Here is a 20,861-nt window from a genome sequence, read left to right as displayed (position 1 = left end):
TAAGCTGGGACCTTTAATCCCAGTGTTCAGAGGCAGGGAGAATCTCTTTGAGTTTGAGGCCAGCCTGGTTTAAAATAGCAAGTTTTAAGGCAGTCAGGGCTACAGAGTGAGGTTCTGGTTCTGTTTTTGTTTTTAAAGAAAGCAAGTACTTTAGGTCTCCAGAAGGTTAAGTCTTTTAAATAAATTCATATTTTTCACTGAGGAGAATTTCTCAAAATAAAATATAGGTACTGAAATCATCTTCCAAAAGTGGGACATCTAGTTACCCTATCCTTGAGGTAATATACATACAAGGTGCTATTTTTAAAGATGAATGTGAATGCACTACCCCATATATAAATGCCAATTCTCACCAAGGAAACTTGGATTCTGAAATTGTCTAAAACTGACTCACAAGCAAAGATTTATGGATAAAGCTGCCCTTTGTAGCAACTTACTTCAAACAGTGAAATGGACCTGCAGAATAAAAATCATGGTACTTTCAGATGTTGAAATACATATTAAAGTTTTTCAATAAGTATTTATGATATAAAAATTATAACATATATTGTTTTTGAAAATTATTAAGAAGTTATTAAAATGGTTTTAAAATCCTTGTTAACTGCAATAAGAGTACAACTCAGTGAATGTATCTGATTTTTAGCGTCACACAAAAAGCGTTGACTGTGGTAATCTTAATGGTATTTAACTTTCATCCTTTGAATATTGTAAATTATCTAAAGTGTATCTTCCCCTCTTTTTCTTTTCTTCTCTTTTTGTTGTTGCTGTCTTTTTTGAGATAGAGAACTCGCTCTCTAACTCAGGCTGGCTTCTAACTCACAAAGATCCACTGGCCTCTCCCTCCCCAGTTCTAGGACTACAGTGCATCTTTTATTCTCTTCAGGGGAGGAGGAGATCAGTGCTAGAAACTGGGCTTAGGGCTTCACACATGGTAGCAAACACCCGGACCCTGGGCTTTAACTTCACCTTTTTCATGTGCTTTACTTTATGGCAGGGTCTCACTAGTTGCCCAGCATGACTTGAACTGCCTCAGCTTGTCAAGTGGCTAGAACTACAGGCTAGGCTAGATAACAAGATTGAGGGCAATCTGGACTACATGAGATTCTGTTTCAAAATAAAAAGGGAGGACTGGGTAGATGGCTCAGTGGTTAAGAGCACTGACTGCTCTTCCAGAGGTCCTGAGTTCAATCCCCAGCAACCACATGGTGGCTCACAACTGTCTGTAACTCCTATTCCAGGGGACCTGAAACCCTTACACAGACATATGTGCAGGCAAAACGCCAATGTACATAAAAATAAATTATTTCATTAAAAGAAAGAGAGTGAATGTGTCACTGGTGAAAATGAGGGGAAGAATAATGTGTGCAAGGACATGAAGAAAGTAAAAGAAAATGTCCAATGCTGAGGAAATACAGCAGAAAAAAATAGCATGAAAGGGAACATCCGACTCATCCCATCTTTACACAGATGGGGTAAAGGATAGCCTCACATTGTAAGTTTCTGACATTCTATTAATAATTTTGCTTCTGAAGGTTTTCCATAGCTTTATTTTGTAACTTCAAGATGATTCTCTAGGGTAATATAACTAGTACTGTCTTGGTTAGGTAAAAAACATTTCCATTTCACTCAATCACCACTATTTTTGTTGATCTATTCATAGATGACATTGATTGAGGGTGATTATTCATTTTGCCTAGCCAGGACTATTCCTTCTGATGGGAAATGGCTCTCAGCCATCCCATAAGGTCATAGTGGGACTATCAATAATAATGCCTGTCCTCTGTCAAGCCTCCAGGCAAGTATAAACTTGATCACTCATGGTATTCCTCCCACACTGCCAATGGGGTATTGTGAAAGAAAAGGGCATATGACTCCAAGAAAGGGCAAGAACTTCTCTATCAGGCTTTCTTTCTCCAGGCCCAGAGCTGTACAATCATGTGATCTGCAGATGCTACTCTCTAGTCACTCTGAAACCAGCTGTCCTAAAGATGAAAACACTGTTAGACAGTACATGAGACCCAGTTGAAACACAGTCTCCTGAGCCCTAAGTCAAGCCATGCTGAAACTTTCAGGTCACACAAGCAATTAAATCCCTTTCTGGCTTTGAATAGGTTTTCTCTTTCTTCCAACTAAATGAACACTATAGGGCTAAAAGAGATGGCTCAGAAGTAAAGTGCTCCTACTGCTCTTACAGAGGGCCTAGGTTCAATTTCCAGCACCTAAATCAAGTGACTCCAGTTCCAGGGAATCCAATGCCCTCTAACATCCAAGAATATTTGTGCATACATTGTTCATATAAGCTCGTGTGCACGCGTACACATACAAGTAAATCTTTAAATCAATTCTACCTGGTTAATTGCTTAACTCTGCTTAACTCTGTCAAAGGAACACTTGGTAATTTCATGTGTTAGAAATGGCTCAGCAGTTATGAACACTGTCTGTTCTTCCAGAGGTCCTGAGTTCAATTCCCAGCAACCACATGGTGGCTCACAACCATCTGTAATGGGATCCGATGCCCTCTTCTGGCATGCAGATGTACATGCAGATAGAGCACTCATATACATAAAATACATAAATAAACTTAAAACAGAAAAAGAACTATCACTCATGGACTACCCAGGCTCTAACTTATATACTACAACTAAGCTGATATCATAACTTCAGGTATTCTAGTATATAAATAATGTTTACAATAGGAATTCACTTAAAATTATACACATTTATTTCAAGTTCTAATAAGCTAACAGCTACTAAACTAAGATGTTACAAACTTTGTTTTTAATTTTTTAAAAAAAATTACTGCTACATTTATTTATGTGAGTACATGTATGTACATGTCAGAGAGTGCATGTAGAGGTCCATGCACAACTTGAGGGATTCAGTTCTCTATTCTACCATGTAGGTCCTGCTCAGCTTGACAGCTCAGTGGCAAGCTGAACCCACTGAACTATCCTGCTGGCCAAATTTCTACTATTCTTGATGTTTAATACTCTACCATGTTTCCAGATCAACTGTATTTTTCAAGTTTTATCTCTCTTAAATATGTAGCCTCTTTCCTGGTCTGATCATTCTATTCTGAAAATCTTCTGGTTTTGGTATACAGTTGTCAAGGAACAAATCACATCAGGGCATGGTAGTTCATATGTCTAATTCCAAAATTTAGGAAGAGGCTAAGGCAGAAGGATTCCTATGAGTTTGAGGCCAGTTTAGGCCAATAAATCTAGAGCAGTCTGGGCTGCAGAGTAAGAAAACCCTGAAGAGACAGGGTGTGTGTGTGTGTGTGTGTGTGTATGTGTGTGTTCATTCTTCATTGCTCCTCTAGTTTCACTTTATTTAAAAAGCTAAGATTTGGACAACTAGTCCAGGAATGGCAAGTCTTACTAGAGTTAGAACATCTCTGTAATCTTTGAGCTACTGGACTTTCACGATTTAAGAGACAGTGGCAAATTTCAAGAGCCACATAATCACTTTGCTTTGCTCAAGCAATTCAAATTATTCTGAGTAATTTTCCATTTGCAGTCTCTAGGAACAGCTTCTGGTTCCTAGGTGGAGCTTGCATCATGCCCTTATCCTAGCTCCTCTCCTTCTCATCCGATATCTAATTCTTCACAGAGACTTGTCTCTCGGGTTTATTCCCCAGTTTAAACACCTTCTTTCTGTACTGCCTCAGCATAGCAGACCTCCATAATTTTCATTTCAATTCCTGACATAGCTTTCCTTTGGTCTTCCTGGCTCTCAGCTCTCCTCTCTATGATTCGTTTTCTTCAAAATGCCTTATTATGTGTTTACATCTTTAGTCACCTTCTTATAATTTCCTTTTTAATTTTTCTCAGATAGGGTCTTGTTACATAGCTCAAGCCATCCTTGAACTTATGGTAATCCTTTGCCTTCCAAGTGCTAGGATCACAGGAGTGTATCAGTGCACCCAATCCATGTCATTATTTTCAGTCCATACCTTCTCCTGCTTAAGTATCACTCACTTGTTACTTAACAAACAAGAACTGAACAAAATAGCATCTCAAAGGTTTCTAGTGGTATAAGAGTGCTAAGACACATTCACCATAACTACAGGAAGATAGAAATGTATTCAGGTCATGGAGACATAGAAAAAAAAAAAAAGATGATACTAGCCATGGTTCAGAATCTGAAAAGCTGGATGTCACATGAAATCAGAATTGGTAAAGAAGTAAAATATAAAAGTCAAGGGAAAGGATGCTGAGGTTCCTAACCCATGAAGCTGGAAGAAAAATCCACTGGCAAGATAGGGACATCAGAAGGAAAAAGGCATAGAAGGAGCATAACTGAAGGATGCTTGCCAAACTACAGATTAGAACACATGATCAGATAATGGATTTCAACAACAAAATATGAGAATCTCCAGGAATGGTGTTTTGAGGGACAATGCTATTGAATATCAAACTGAACTATACCAGAAAACAGATGCACACACATACATGCACACTCAGTTGTTTCCAGGTTAAATGGCTTTAGTAGGTACATAAGAAAACATGGAAAAGGCAAATATAGCAGCAAATATGCAATCTACTGCCCTACAAAGCAGTTTTCCTCTGGGAATATTTTAATGGCTTTGGAGTTTCAGCCTGATCCTTTTCTTTCCTATAATACTTAGCATCTTTATGTATCACCAGGAATTTTAATCAAACAGCTTTAGGTACCCTTGTCTATTCTACAGCATCCATATGCTATCAATGATATATATGGACTATTTATATACAATTAATTAACTTGCTGCACGTGATCCTTCCAGGTCTCACTGACAAACTTTGTTCCACAAGTGCTAGATCTCTGAAGCTATTAAAAGCATCAATAGATGAGCTTGCCAAATAGACAGCCACTATTAAGTCAAGACTAGCAACTCTCTCCAGAGTTTTTAGGTGGACCTTAAATCACACAACCCAGTGAATATATTAAGACTACTAAGCCAAATATTCTATATTGGTGAATTGTACAGTATAAAGTAACTCAATAATGCTGTAATTAAAAAAAATAGATCTTTAGCAACCCTACCTGAAAAATCAACAAATATGTTTTAACCAAAATGTCAGTCTCAAGAAACATTATATCCAGGCACTAAGCTATTGCTCTTAAATATTTAAACTTCTGGAAATTTTTATGAAATGGAAACCCTGTTAAATTGCTATGTCAAAACCATTATCATTCTAACTTAAGAAAATAAATTGAACAGTCCCATGCCCTTCACTGTAATAGAAGCTGATCTGTATCACACATCAAAATCTGCCTTAAAGATCTGATGGCAACTTTTAAAAGGGCACTTTTCATATTTACTCACATGCTGAATATCACAATTATGCCATGTCAGTAACATGTTTTTCCTTGTAATCTATCCACCACTTCCTTCTCTACAATCATCTGCAAGGGACACTTGGGTTATACTGACATTTCTTCTAATGGTTTCCTTCCTTCTCCTAATACTTACTACTCTAGAATCATTCCTCTAGAATCATTCCAACCTTCGCCATATCCAGACATCACCTATGTCCTGCTAACACATCTGCCTGCCTGTTGTTAAGGTAACAGCAGGTTATTTATGCCCTTGGAGATTCAAAGTGGGTCAAGAATATAATAAACAGACTGTGAGCCCTATGAGGAAAGGGCTATGACTTGTCCACTGTTAGAAACTCTAAACACCAGACAGAGTATTTGGTTTACAGGACACTCAATAAATATTCCTTCCTGTCATTAAACTAAGGCCCATTCACAGATCAGTGCACAAATAACTACAGATTCAGGCTATTCTGAGGTATATCTAAATTTAGGAAAAAGCCCCTTATGTCCCAACCTCAGTTTCAGTGACTAAATCTGTCTGTATCTAGGAAGACTATAAGATGAATTCTATTACCCTGTGATGGAAACTCAAAACTTTATTATTTAAAAATGACAACACCTTCCCCAGTTTTCCCTACAAAATATTTCATGTGGGGGCAGGGGGTGAACAGATCTAGAAGTCCAGTAACTCACCACCCACCTAATTTCTGCTTATCAGCCTATAATTAGCAGGTCCAAGATGGGCTGATAGCAGGGGCCTGGTAGGGGGTCAAACAGGACAGAACAATGTAACAATGTGACAGCTCTTCACAGTGACATAATTGTTACTTGTATCTACTTCATACATAAATTGCAACGATTAAATGAGTTAATATTTGCAAAACACTTAGAATTGAACTATGTAAGTTAAGAAGGTAACTTGTAGTCAGTTTCCAATGATAGTCTTATAGAATTGCCATGCTGAAAGAAATGACTAGGTTTAGAGAAATGTTCTAATTGTACACTTCTTAAATCTAGGGCTAGAAAGAAAGTCCCAGGTTCATGCAAGCTCTTCATTTCATGGCTGGAAGAAATTAATCATATACCTCATATTTGTAAAAAAAAAAAAAAAGTCAGAGTCACAGAAAGCTTTCACAACTAGTATTAAATTTGATCCTCACAACAGCTTGTAAGGAAGGACAAAAGGACAAATAAAATTCACTCTATTTACAAGTAAGAAACCTGAACCAGAGAGGTTATGTAGTTTGCCAAATGTCACACAGTTGGTGGAAAGGTACAGATTTCTTTCCTCAAGGCTGCAATTTGGGCTCTGGGTTTATTGATGTCACGTGTGCAAGAAATGATTCCAAACTGCTAAAAGAAGAGTCCAGAAAGCTGGCTATCTATATATAGCTCAGTTGTAAAGGGTTTACCTAGTATGCATGAGGCCCTTACATTCAATCTCCGTGTCTGAGAGGGAGACAAAGGCAGAGACAGAGAGAGACGGGAAGAAAGAGATTCTGGTAAAAATGTAAAAACATGAACTTGAAAAGTTAAGACAATTCTGTTGAGTGGAATTAGAGGTAATTTGAATAATCATTAGCTGGCAAAACATCCATTGAAACCGTAACATAAGATACCATGAATGCATACACCACACACTGCCCAACATAGATTTTCTAAACAGTCTCTCCAAAATACGCCATTCAGAGATTACCAGACCCTGAGAATATGGGCGTCGGTTTAAGACTGAAAAGGCTGCCACTTCCCCTAAACTAAGACCAAAAGGGAAAGGTTCGCCGGAAAGGAGGGTGAGGACACGGAGCTAACGAGGCTCTCGGGGATAACGCGCAGGTTGCAAACTCCCAGGCACCAAGAAGCCTAAGAATAAGCTCGCCATCTCCGGGCTGCATCTTCCCACAGGCTCCGCACCCCAGGGCAATGGCAAGAACCCCGCAGCTAAAGGTGAAAGCGGACTGGCCGTATCTGCAGAATCCAAAATAATCTCCCCGAGAGGCTGCTGCCTGGCGCAGACCGGCACAGGACATTATTTTAAGCACGAGTCCCGGGAGAGCGGCCCGAGCATCTATCTGCCCAAGAGCATCCCATCCGAAATGGGCTCGGGAGGTAGAGCAGGGAGGGTACGGCCGGGCAAAGGAGGTACAGCCGGGCAGGGGGATGCAGCCGGGCAGGGAGGTGCAGTCCGGTGGAACCTGCCGGTCCTACAGCCACGGTCCCGGCTGCGCGACCCCTCCCCAGGACACGGCTCCGCGGCGCGCGTTACCTTGGTGTAGAGCTCGGACGCGGCCATGGCGGGCCCAGCGCCGACGCCCCCCGCCTAGGCGGAGGCCGCAGCTCGCGTGGCGGCCGCCCGCGCGGGTGAAACGGTGGCGGGCGGGGAGCAGGGGAAGGGCCGGGCCGGGCAGGGCGGGCCAAGCTGGCGGGCGGGCCCGGGCGGGCCGGGGCGGGGCGCGTCAGGCGGTAGCGGCGGGCGGGAGCCTGACAGTCATCACCTCCAGGGCTCGGCGGCCGCGTGAGCCCGAGGCGCGTGCTCGGGGGACTCAGGTACCAGCCGCCGCGGCCGTCGCCGCCTCAGTCTCCCCAAGCCGCCTGGTCCACACACACAGCCCTTGCGGTCTCTTCAGTCGCCTCGCGTCCTCAGCGCCCCCTCGCACCCTCAGTTTCCTCGGCCGCTTCGCCTCCTTAGAGGCCTGGTCTCTGTAGCCTCCTCTGTCTCCTCCGCGGCGCGCGATGCCGCCGCCGCCGCCGCCTCCGCCCTGTGCATTGTGGGAGCGGGAGGAGGCTGCGCTCGAGCGCTGCCACCGCGATCCCTCCCGGCTCTTTCGGGCTCACGCTGCCTCCCATCGGTGGCGGGCACCGAGCATCCTCAGCCCATGCGGCTGGCATCCCAAACCTGCTTTGGCGGAGTGGCCCCCACAGTGTGCGCGAAGGTGGGGCAGTGAGGGAATGCGTCCCGCGCGAGGTAACGACGGTTAGAGTGCCCGCGTAGACCCGGCAGCCTCAAGGCTGCTCCTCCTGGCCCCGCTGTTTGTAGGGAGAGGACTTGAGGTAGGGGAGGGTTCGGGAAAGGCCTCTCTGTGAACCTGCAACTCCAGAAGAGACTTGCTCATGGCAGGGCGGGGAAGCTGCACCACCCGCAATTTGAAGGCTGCCCAAGGTCACTCTGCATTTGGGTTTGCACTATGGACCCTTGGTGATGCAAGGACATAGGGTGGCCTCTAACACACAGAAACTCCAATGAACCTGAAAACAAGATGGTCCTGGGGAATGGCCCATCTTAGACTTGGGCGTTTACATAGGTTCGCCACCATTCAGAAAGAGACCTTTGTTCTGCTGATCGTGACAGCACTACCTGATGCTGATCCTGGAGTTACCTGGAAACGGCAACCTACTGAGAGAAACTCAAGTCCTTGCAATCTTGACGCAGTCTATTCCCTTACATGAACACAGGAATGTGGTCTTTTTCATCCCAACATGTTCACTCCAGCCACACTTTCATGCTCACTTGGAATACTCTTTAAAATTTTTAGCCTTTTAAAATGTGTCCATCTTCCTTCTTTAAACCTTAAGTTGTGGCCAGTGCCTATCATGGGAAACCAGTTTTATTGTTTGGCTTGTTGGGTTTTAAGACAGGTCTCACTAAGCAGCTGGGTTTTCTTCAAACTCGCCATCCTCCTGCCTCTGCCTTATGAATGGTGAAATTTTAGAGACATGGTTCCGAGACCAGTCCAATGGCAGTCAAAGCACAAGCCTGACTCCCTAGTTATGTCTGAACATGAGACATGGGTATTTGAAGGAAGACTGTTCACCACTTTGATGTTTCTGGATTCCATCCTTTCTTTGTCTGCCTGTGAAAGGAGACAAAATGTACTTTGGGCCAGCAGAGCATCCAAAGCATTGAGTTGAGCTCCTGTCTCTTACACTTCCTTCATGCCTGTAGAAGGTGCCTGCTTCCTTACCCTCTAGATATTAGCTACCGGTCAGGACAGTTGAGGAATACTGAGTATGATGGGGTGGTGAGTCGGGGGGTGGGGGTGGGTGGGGGGGACGGTAGGAAGAACCAAAACACTCAAAACCCTGAGAGTTCTTATAAAAGTGACTTTTATTTACATGAACAAAAATAAAATTGGAATCATTCTTTCATAATTTTCAAAGACATACATTCAACCACCCTGATATAAGAGAAAGAGAAGATGAGGGTTAGGAGAAAGGGGTTTTTTCTTTTGTTGGTGATGGTGGTGGTGGTGGTGAAGTCTCTTTATGTAGCTGACTTAGAACAATCTTACCTCTCTCCCTTGAGTCCCAGGAGTGCTGAAATTGCAGATGCATGCCACCACATACACTTGGGAAATGGGTTTCTGACCACTAACCTCTTGCTTCATTCAGTAAAAGAACAGACTTTAAACAAAACACACCCAACTGGCAATGGGGAGAGGGGCATTCTGATGGTGGACTCTTCTGCCTAATGCATAGTTATTTACAGCCTAAAGCACTCTCTTATTACTAAGGTCTGCAAACCAGGAGTAGGGTCCACACCCCAAAAGTCAGTATAAGGCATTATATATTTTATTGTAAATTGATAAAATTTTCAGTTGTTGCTTTATAAATTAAGAACATTTTCTTGTAAGTTGTTTTCAAATGAAAACACTGTTTCAGTGTGTGTGTGTGGGGGGGACTTTTCCTCCAAAGTTCAGGTGCCCTTTGACTTTCTTTTGTTTTTGTTTTTTAACTTAAATGAATCATATCCTGACAAACCAATTATGAATTAGAAACTATTAATTTGAGGTGTGCTTAATGATCCTAACATGCTGAATAGCCATGGCGTAGCTTAGCCTCATCTACCCTAAACCTGCTCGAAACAATTAAATTAGCCTGTTGTTGTACAAAGTTATCTAACACAAAGTCCAGCTAGTGATAGTGGTAAATATCTTAAGTAATTTATTGCACACTTGTCCAAAGAAAATGCTGGCAACATAGTATAGTGCAGTGTAGAGTATCTGTCATTTACCTTAATGGTAGCATGGCTGACTGGAAGCTACAGCTTACTGCCACTGTCTAGCAACACAAAACAGTATATTACTGACTATCACCAGGTTGAAAACAATTTGTTTTTCAAAAATTCAGGGCTAGAGAGATGAGTCAATGGTTAAGACAATTGGCTACTAGTTCAATTCATGTGGGTTCGATTCCCAGCACCCATCTGGTGGCTAACAATTGTCTGTGACTCCAGTTCTAGGGAATTTGATACCTGCTTCTGGATTCCATGGGTACCAGGCACACAGACATACATGCAAGTAAAACACCCATACACATAAAATAACTAAGTATAAAGATCTTTCGAAAGTTCTGGGCTGGGGTGGTAGCTAGTGTTACAACACTTGCTGAGCCCTGGGTGAAGCCCTGGGTTCCAGTCCAGTACTACTGAAGATGGGTTAGGAAAGAAAAAAAAGAGAGTACAGTTTCTACTGAATATATGCCACTTTTATGCCATTGTAAATTCAAAAAGTTGAACCATTACAAGTCAAGGTATCTATCTATCTATCTATCTATCTATCTATCTATCTATCTATCTATCTACCTATACATATATACATACAATATATATTCATATATATGTATATCCATATGTATTCATGAATACTACTGTTATCAGCGACTGTTCAGAGATACAGTATACAAGACATTATTCTACATGTTGAGGATTCCTGTGAAAACTCTCTGTAAACACTCATGGGTTAGATTCTTATTGGGGAGACAAAAAAGCTAGAAGGTGTTAAGTGTATATATTCCCTGGCTTGAGTAATAGAAATAGTATGAAATGTGCTTCAACCGTGGAGGTGTATCATCTCAGTTCTGGAACTGGAGGACCCAGAGCAAGGTCTCAGAACATGGGTCCTTCTGAGGACTATAAGCGACAGTGTGTCCATGTTTCTCTCCTGGCTTCTGGAATCTTGTTCACATCTTTTTTTCTTTTTCTCTTTTTAGACCCAGATCCTTCTTATATAGAGAAGCTGGCTGGCCTGGAACCAGTCCTTGTACCTCAGTGCTAAAATTACAGGCATGTGCCACTACAGCACTGTCTTACAAAGTACTAATCCTAGTTCTCTAGGCATGGCGTAGTTCTAGAGCAGAAACAAAGTGCTAGTTACTAGTTACCGAACATTAGTCAGTGTTCACATCTATCCTAATTTGTAATGTTGCTGAAGGCTGGGTCCTGGGCAGAGGTGAAGTTTGGGTGAGTGAAGAAGTCCTGATCATTTATCCCTGATAGAAGGATAGACAGAGGAATGGAACACTGATGCAGAAAAGCATCTCTCTACTTTTATACTACAGTCCTATCTCTGAGGAGGCACAGGCAGAAGCAGGAGGATCCTTGCAAGTTCAAGGCCAGCCAAGGCTGCACTTGTTTGTTTGTTTTGTTTTGTTTTGTTTTTCTGAGACAGGGTTTCTCTGCATAGCCCTGGCTGTCCTGGAACTCACTTTGTAGACCAGGCTGGCCTCGAACTCAGAAATCCACCTGCCTCTGCCTCCCAAGTGCTGGGATTAAAGGTGTGTGCCACCACTGCCTGGCAAGGCTGCATATTTTGACCCTGCCTAAAGAGGTAGACTAGCTAAGCTATAAGTTTGTTTTAGTTGGTCTTGGAGCATTTCATTTTGAACACATTTTCCAGGCTTATCTTGTATTTATTTCCTCTCCATCTCTCCAAAATGTCTGGCCTCCTTTTATTCAAGAACATGTGGCTTGTTACTACTGTGGTATTTAGCTTGTAGACTCTTAGCTACATCAAGGAAATAAGTATGTTTTTGATACATGCATACCTGCCTGTAAATACCTTTCAATGTAGCTACTTGCATCTACGTTAAGTCGATCCTAAATTCACATTGTATGAAGTTCATCTATATAGGAACATAGATGATCCTATTCAATTTGTCTTCCTTCTTATAACCCCCATTCAAATAGTGAGGAGCCCACACTTATTTATATAGAGCCTTCCTTTGCAGCCTAGACTGTCTTTCAATGCATAGCAATCCTCCTTTAGCTTGCCTCCTGTTAGGATTATCGGCATTCACTACCATGCTTACCTTGACCCTCTTTTTTTAACTTTCATTGGTTGGTTGGTTGGTTGGTTGGTTGGTTGGTTGGTTGGTTGACTACTAGGCACATGTGAAGGTCAGAGGACAACTTGAGGGAACCGGATCTCTCTTCCACCATGTGGGTCCTTGGGGGTGGGATTCAGGTCATCAGGCTTGGCAGCAAGCATCGTTATCTGCTGAGCCATCTCACCAGTTTCCATAACCCCCACCCCTCTGGAGAATAATGTATATTGTTGTTAAGAAGTTCAAATAAGGTAAGTGAAAAAGTGTTTTGACGAGTTGGAGAGCCAGGCATGGCAGTGCATGCTTATAATCTGAGTACATGATAGAGATGAAGAGGATTAGGAGTTGGAGGCCAGCCTGAGCTGCATGAAAACCTGGAGTGGGGGCAGCTGGGGTAAAGTACATGCCTAACATTCTTGAAGCCCTGGGTTTGATTCCCAGCACTGTGTATAAACTGACCGGTGATTTGGTGTGACTGTACTATAATCATTGACATTAATTTGGTTTTGGTTGGTTGGTTGGTTAGAGACAAGATCTCTTACAGTCTATCCTGGCTCCAAACTCACTTTGTAGATGAAGATGGTTTTGAACTCCCGATTCTCTTGCCTCCACCTCCTCAGTGCTGAGATTCCAGGTGTCTAGCTCCATAACTAGCTTCAACTCAATATTATCACCTGACAGACAACATTGATGTACTGTACTGTGAAAATAAACACACAAGACTTTGAAGCTACCTAGGACATCTGTTTGCGGAATGCACAGCAACAGAGTCGGGCAACTTTTGTGACAAGGAGCGGTTACATCAAAGTCAGGCTCCCAGCTTTTGTTCCACAGGAGCAAGGGCACAGCAGGGGCACAGCAGCTTTTCCCACGAAGCAGCAGCTGCTTATGGGGCTGTTCCTAGGCTGACATTAAGCCTGCATCTCCAGCCTTTCTAATAGTTTTGTAAGTCATCTGATATACAGCTCTTGATAAATCCTTTTCACTGCTTACATGACTCTGAATGTTATCCTTATGATTAAGAACTGTGACCATTTAGAGTGATACAGCAAGACTGAATGGAAATGGCTACACTCTCAAGAGTACAGTTTCTTTCAGAAAATATTTATTAGGTAAGCACTATGGCCAGGCACTGGGCCAAGTGCTAAGGCAAAATAATAAGCATTCTGACTGTAAGGAGGCCAACTGAGGGAAGTTTCTTCAGTGCATTGTGATTAAGTGGTAAAACAGTGTGATGTGGAAATCAATTGTGTCTCCGGATGAAAGAATGAACACAATGTGGGGGAGGGAACACAGTTCCCTACAGATGAGTTAAGTGCTGCAGCAAATTTAAGAACAGGTACCCCAGCTAAGAAAACCAGGCTAGGAAAAGATATCTATTATACATAGAGCTCAAATAGTTTTAAGATTTATTTTCATTTGTGTGTGTGTATGTGTGTATGTATGTATGTATGTATGTATGTATGTATGTGTGTCTGTATGTGTACTATGTGGGTGCAGGTGTATGAGGGAGCCAAAAGAGGGTTTCAGATCCCCTATATCTGGAGATACAGGCAATTGTAAGTCTCCCAACATGGATGCTGGGAACCAAACTAGGGCTGACTAAAAGAGCTGCAAAGACTGTAAACTGCTGAGCTGCCTCTCCAGCTCCCCTCCCCCCCCAAAAAAAACCCTCCTGAAAGATTGCCTGGAATCCACAGAACCCAGAAAATGGTGGATTCAGCTCAGGATAGCAGCCAACTCTGAAATGACGGCTGGACAATAGGATAAGAAAGAAACAAACTTGGAAGAGAGAAGAAACATCCAGGGGAGTTGTCTGGAGCAGAACAATTTTATAGGTACTTGATATGCACTAAATGCAAATAATTCTAGCTATAATCTAGACCAAAAATACAAGGAAAGAAAAACCCTGAAAAATTCCCAGGAAAAAAGGCAATGGTGGCACATGTCTTTAATCCCAGCACTGGAGAGGCAGGAGGCAGACGCAGAGGCATCTCTATGAGTTCAAGGTCAGCCTGGTCTAGAGAGCAATTCACAGGCTAACCAGGACTACCCAGAGAAATCCTGTCTGGAAAACAAAACAAAATAACATAAAAATAAAAAGGCTCACAAGGAAATGTAGTCTGTGGTCTGCAGTGAACTCAGAACCCAGTTAGAGAAACTGCTAGTGATTTCAGACTATAATGAATGTGTGATAATGGAACTATAAAGACAGAGGGCAAAAGCTGAGAGAGAAGGGAAAAATAAAGATGTTGATTGTGAGCCAGGTATGTGGCTTGGGCCTATAATTTTAGGAAATCTAAGGCAGGGGGATTGCTAAAAGTTTTGAAACCATCCTGAGCTACATAATGAGTTGTAGATCAGCCTGGACTATATAACAAAACCCTGTTGCATAAGAAAACAGGGCTGATGGAGGTTGGCAGGTGCTTTCATAGCATGCACAAAGTCCTGAGTATGATCCTTAGAATCACACAATCAGGTGTGGTAAAACACGCCTCTAATCCCAGTACTTGGAAGGAGAAGGCAGGCAGGATCAGAATCCTGCTTAGAGTCAGGTTAGGAAGATGGCTGAGACATAACGTACCTGCTACAGAAGCATGAAGACCTAAGTTTGGATCCTGAGCACACATAAAAAGCCAGGTGTTGGGGGCTGGTGAGATAGCTCAGTGGGTAAGAGCACTCAACCGCTCTTCTGAAGGTCCGAGGTTCAAATCCCAGCAACCACATGGTGGCTCACAACCATCCGTAACGAGATCTGGCGCCCCCTTCTGGAGTGTCTGAAGACAGCTACAGTGTACTTACATATAATAAATAAATAAATCTAAAAAAAAAAAAAAGCCAGGTGTTGTGGCACATGTTTGTTGGCCTTGCACTGGGGAGAGGAGGGATTGACAAAGATATACAGAGCCTGGGAGCTCATTGGCCACCCGGTCTAGCCAGTTGATAAACTCCAGTTTCAGACTCATAAAATGTGACGAGTAATAGAAGATTTTGGTCTCTGTATGTACACACACACACACACACACACACACACACACTTCATGGTTATCCTAGGCAACATAGGAAGTTCAAGATAAGCTTTGGGATACATGAGACTGTCTCAAAAATATTAATCTTGTTATTATTCACAGTAGAGAATCAAGAAATACTGTCCACAGTAAATGAAATTGATCATTCAAAAAGGGGCAAGTCCATCACTAAGCATAGCAAAGAAGCTTGTAAAAGAATCAAAGGCAGTGATAGTATGCCAGACATGGATTGTATAACTGTAGTTTCAGCAGTTATTTTGTCTGTATAATTTATTACTGTTAGTGGTCCACATGCAGAGGTTGGAGAACAATTTTATAGCATCAGTTCTATCCATCTATTTTTTATGTGGTTCTGGAGATGAGACTCTGGTTGGCAAACATACAGGACAAGCATCTTTACTTGCCATTGTGCTGCCCCTAGATTTTTAAAATTAATTTTGAGAAAAGGTCTATTTAGGCCTGGTTTACATCAAACTTGGGGGCCATCGTTTGCCTCTGCCTCTTGAGGGCTGGGATTAAAGGTGTGTACCACCACCACTGGCACTCTTAGCACTTACAAAACTGAGACAAGAGGATCCCAAATTTGAAGCTAGTTGAGTTACCAAGTAAGGTCCAGTTGGTGGTGGTGGAGGAGGAGGGAGAGGGTGGTGGTAGAAGAGACAACATTTTGATATTTTGGTCCAACTTGTGGCAGGACCCCACAGAGAAATCACCCTGGCTGTGGACAAACTGAGAAGCCAAAATGCTTTTTAAAAACAAAATCCCAATAATTTGGTTTTACCAAGTGAAGACTCAGGACCTGGGGTGAAAGCCTACTAACTCAAGAGAGGCAAAGCACCTAGTTGACCTTCCTTAAGCCATGTCCCAGAAGGAAAAAGCCAGTTCTCCACACTGTCTTAAAAACCCTTCCAATTGAATGTCCTTCCTTTCTACTTCCTGTGTGTCTCTCTAGCCAACCTCCCGACCTCCTCTTACTCTGTATTTTTCTATGTTCATTCCCTGTCAATTGGTTGCTTGGCCCACCTCTTGATCTATAATTGTCTTTATTCAGTCTCCTTTACAGTAAACAGAAAGGTTATGTGAGGCTCACAATTTAAAAATCAGTGTTGCTGGATATGGAGTCACTCAACTACCCAGGTTCCTGAAGTATAGTACTTGAGCCCAAGACTGAAGACATAAGATCCCTGTCGAAGAAAACCACTGAGGATTCTATTGTAATGGATGGGGAAGGGGGTCAGGGTAGGATGGTAAGGGGCAGAAATAGTTGGTAGCTAGAGTAGTGGTATCAAGCATTCTGGCTCATGCCTAGAATCCCAACATTCCGAAGGCTGAGCAAGAGGGCTACTGTATATCTGAATGCAACCTGGTCTAGAGTAATTCTTAAACCAGCCTGGGCTAGAGAGCCTGCTTCAAACAGTAAAAAAGAATGAGAGGTTTCTACTTCCTGTGTGTCTCAAAAATAAGGTTATTTTTGTGGGAGTTGGTCACCACTTCTCCCTAAAGGGAAAAATGAGGATAACTTTGGGGATCTTGAAAGCCTGGTGGATCCATGCTGCTATTTTGTGGGTATCAGTGTAGAGGGCCAAACCTAAGAAAAAAACCTGCTTACTTGCTGTTTTAACCAACCACCTTTACACAGGCTTGCCTTCCTTTGTGAGAATGAAGCTTTCTTCACTCAAAATACACTTTTTCCTTCTTCCCACCCGCTTGCACAGCAACTGGTTTCTAATACCACCTGAAAACTCCTCTGTTCTACCACTCTCTGTTCTACATTGAAGAACTCATTCCTATAGACTTCCTAGAACTTTGCTGAGATGGCCTTATGAAGCTGTGGATCTTTCTGTCCAGGGATAACCTTGAACTCCTGACCCTCCTTCCTGCCCCCTGATGAAGTTACAGACATGTACACCCACACTCATAAATAAGAACTGAACCCAAGGTTTTGTGCATCTTAGACCAGCATTCTACCAACTATGGTATACCCTCAGCCCTGTAGACTTCCTGAAACTTTGTTTCATCCATCTTTCTGTATTCAATATTAACTGTACTGGAACATTTATACACAAGATGAAACAACAGGGTCTCATTAACACATTTAAATTAAAACAAAATCCAAGATTACAAATCATTTCTTCATGGTGGCTTAAGAAAACATACTGGAAAACATTAACAAATAAGACAAAACTGCATGTTAAAATCAATAAAAATTAGGTAGATCCATTTATTTGGGGTGTATTTTACAAGTGTAAGTTTGGACGAGCTATTTGACAAACTTTAGCATTAACTGCCAACTCTACAGACATCTTTAACAAGAAAAGGCATTTATGTTGGCCCTCTGCATACAGGCAGTGTCCTATTGCATATCAAATGGTGGAGATGCATTGACAGATTTGAGGGCACGATACTAAAGGAGTTAGGTCTCTATTTCTACTGCTATTTAGTTGATAAATACCATACAAACATACATTTATGCGTGTCACCACCACCAGTCATTTATAGGATGAAACTCAAGGTCTATCTCCTTTGAAGGTTGGAACTAGTAAGAGTTCACTTGTCACCTATACATGAGACACCACAGGTTGTGATCCCAATTTCTAAAAGTAGCAGTGACAAGTTGGAGAAAGAGTCTTGGGTTGCTGGCAGTACATGCCAAATGAGATCAAGACGGTGCATTAGAAAATGTAAGTGAAGTGCTTACAGTGGGCTTCAGGGGTGGACATGGTGAGGGAATTGGGTCACGATAAAAGTAATGAGTCTGAAGGTTGGTTGATGTGATGAGGCTATCACAGACAGGGCCTTGGTAACTACTCAGAATAGCTCTTCCCATAGGCTACCTGCTTCTGACCATCAAACAGTAAGTTTACAGAGTTTGGGTTGACAGTTCAGTTTTGATAAGACTGTGATATTCAGATCAAGAATACAAGTCTGACTTAGTAATGACTACCAATACATACTTAGAGGTATACTTTGGTTACATCAAGTAAAAAGAACAACTAATTCTAACTGTGGAAGTAACAAATAGAGGCCTTGTCATGACTGCCCCGAGTCATTTAAACATATCTTCAGACCAGCCGTACAAGATTCTCTAACAACCCGTAGAACTGCAAACATATTCCCGCCAATCTATCCAAATGCTATTCCAACTAGACACAAGGTGCAACTGTTAGTCAGACGTAACCTTCAAGGTGATTCTTATATGAGCTACTGAACAAAGCACATTTAGGTTTTAGCCAGTTTGCCTTTAGTATTTTCATCAGCCTCAATTTACTCTAACATTGAAATTAGCCATTCCTCAGACACAGCTTTAACACAGAAATTAAGCTCATTTCATCAAAATCTTCACTATATCATGACCAAAGAGCCTGCGAAAGTATCTACAACTGAGCTTTGAAGTAGAACAAAAACCAGGAAAATGTAAAACCTCTCTCTCAAGCACCAATGGAAGCCATGTAGTGATACGTACAAATCCTTACAGGTCTTTCCTCGTGGAAAATCCTGAGATTTTAAGCACTGCTACTTTATAGAAGGCAGGTTGGTTTAGTGATGAAATTGACTTTTGAAAAGATAGTAATATTTGGGGCACTTAGTATTTCACAGATCCTCAAGTCTTGAGGTAGGTTAAACATCAGAGTCCTATTTTACAAAGCAAACGCAAGCAAGTGTTGCTCACTTGGCAGACTGTTAGTCTGATGTTCAGGAAGAGCATGGTCACTCTTACCTCAGATTCATCTATCTGAACTCAAAGGGGATGGGCTTGCAAATATCCACAGGGGGAAAAAGGCTATCTAGCAATCTTATGATGAATTGCACATATTATGGAATAATTCGTTTGCTCATTACAAATATATTTACATAGAATTGAGCTCTAAAATTGCCAATGTGGAGTGTAAAGTATGTTGCTTTGCTGCCTCACATTGAGTGGAACAGGACCAATCACTAGTGTAGAACCATAGGAAAGCAGGTGCACAAATGTAGTCATAATACAAATGATGCCTGTATTCCATAGGGGAGGAGGCCTCACTCTAGCCCAAGATGAAGAGGAAGAACTGTATCAGCTCCGGCTGCTACTGTTCAATATGCTACAGCCTGACATCCCGGGGGAAAGCTCTAATAATAAATGTGTCCGAATAAAGTCTACTAATGTTTCCACTAATACATAAACCACAAGTAAAAGTAAACTGATATTTTATTAAAATGACATGTATAGGAGATACCTAAATATTCTAATATGATGTCTTACCTACCACATAAATCACTGTAATTATTAGCCCTACTCACCTAGCTCCTCCTCATTATTTAACAGAATCTAGCTAATTCTAGACAAATCTTTTCAACTCCTCACTTCATTATAAAGTTCTCTTAGGAATAAGAGTGTAGTTCTGTGGTACAGTGCTTGCTAAGCACATGTGAGACAGTGGTTTGATTCTCAGCATAACAAAAAACCCTCACAAAAATTCTTTTATTTAAGCAAGCTTAAAAAGTAAAGATAGACACATACGCTTTTATATAAATGAGATAACCCAATAGGAGTCACAGAAGCAAAGTAAAGAGAAGATGGGGGCTGAGAAGATAACAGAAGACAGAGGATGCAAGTGTTGTACTTTAGTATCCCCAAAGCTGAGTGTGGAAGTAAAAAGTTTCTACACTAAGAAAGTTTTATATAAATTATATGAATTGTAATTTTTTTTTGTAAAAGTCAAAATGAAATGTTCTGCATAGAACAAAAGATATGCCTAAGCAACATATCATATTTGTACAAGGCCACTGAAAGTCATGAATATTAGTAATAAATGAAAAAGCTTAACTCTGTAGCAGGCTGAGTATATTTCAGTTTGGTATTCTAATATGCTCAAGATTGTAAACTATTCTTATACAAAAGCAGTAATGGCAGGCAGATTTGTGTAGGAATTTTTGTGCTTCTGGTTGGCACATTATCTACTTTCTAATATGGTGAAATTAATACAGACATTTGTAAAAGGTTGTGCAAAACTATTGTATTTACAAAAATGGCACAAAAGTGAATGCAATAGTCAGTGCACATGCACACCCATTCACGTCTTCAACAAAGAAAGCTGTCTCCACACACTGCAGAACGAGGAAGAGCACTAGTTTCAGTGACAGCTGGTAAGCATTGGAGTCACACAAGTCACACCAGAACGGGCAAATATCGCCCAGGTAAGATGCTCTTGTTAAAGCTGGAACAGCAGGTTTAAGGCCGTCAAGTCCAAGCAGTTACTCAAATCTTTTGCAGCCCATTTACTTGTGTTTGGATTATGTGACTTGTCTTCCAACTTGTGGTCTTAAACTTCTGTCTTACAAGATTCAAAAGGAAGATACAGAAGAAATCAATACAACAGAGGTCCTATTAAATAAGAGTAACATACAAAGCTGTAATCATGAGAAAGTAAAGAAAGCCAGAGCATTAAA

General features: G+C 41.7%; 1 protein-coding gene across 3 annotated transcripts in view; it reads right to left on the bottom strand.

Moving 5' to 3' along the window:
• Myo5a (myosin VA) overlaps positions 1-7,707 on the bottom strand; it is a 155,596-nt gene extending 147,889 nt beyond the window's left edge. For all 3 annotated transcript variants that reach the window (XM_029481121.2, XM_029481123.2, XM_029481125.2), the window contains exon 1: positions 7,571-7,707. In XM_029481121.2, the coding sequence (XP_029336981.1) occupies positions 7,571-7,597 (27 nt within the window). In that variant the 5' untranslated portion in view covers positions 7,598-7,707. The remainder of the gene's footprint in view (positions 1-7,570) is intronic.
• Positions 7,708-20,861: the final 13,154 nt, after the last annotated feature.

The sequence above is a fragment of the Mus caroli genome, unplaced genomic scaffold (genome assembly GCF_978045245.1).
Source record: "Mus caroli unplaced genomic scaffold, Mus_caroli_1 scaffold_11, whole genome shotgun sequence".
Lineage (NCBI taxonomy): Eukaryota > Metazoa > Chordata > Mammalia > Rodentia > Muridae > Mus > Mus caroli.
This window is presented reverse-complemented; position numbering and strand designations above follow the sequence as displayed.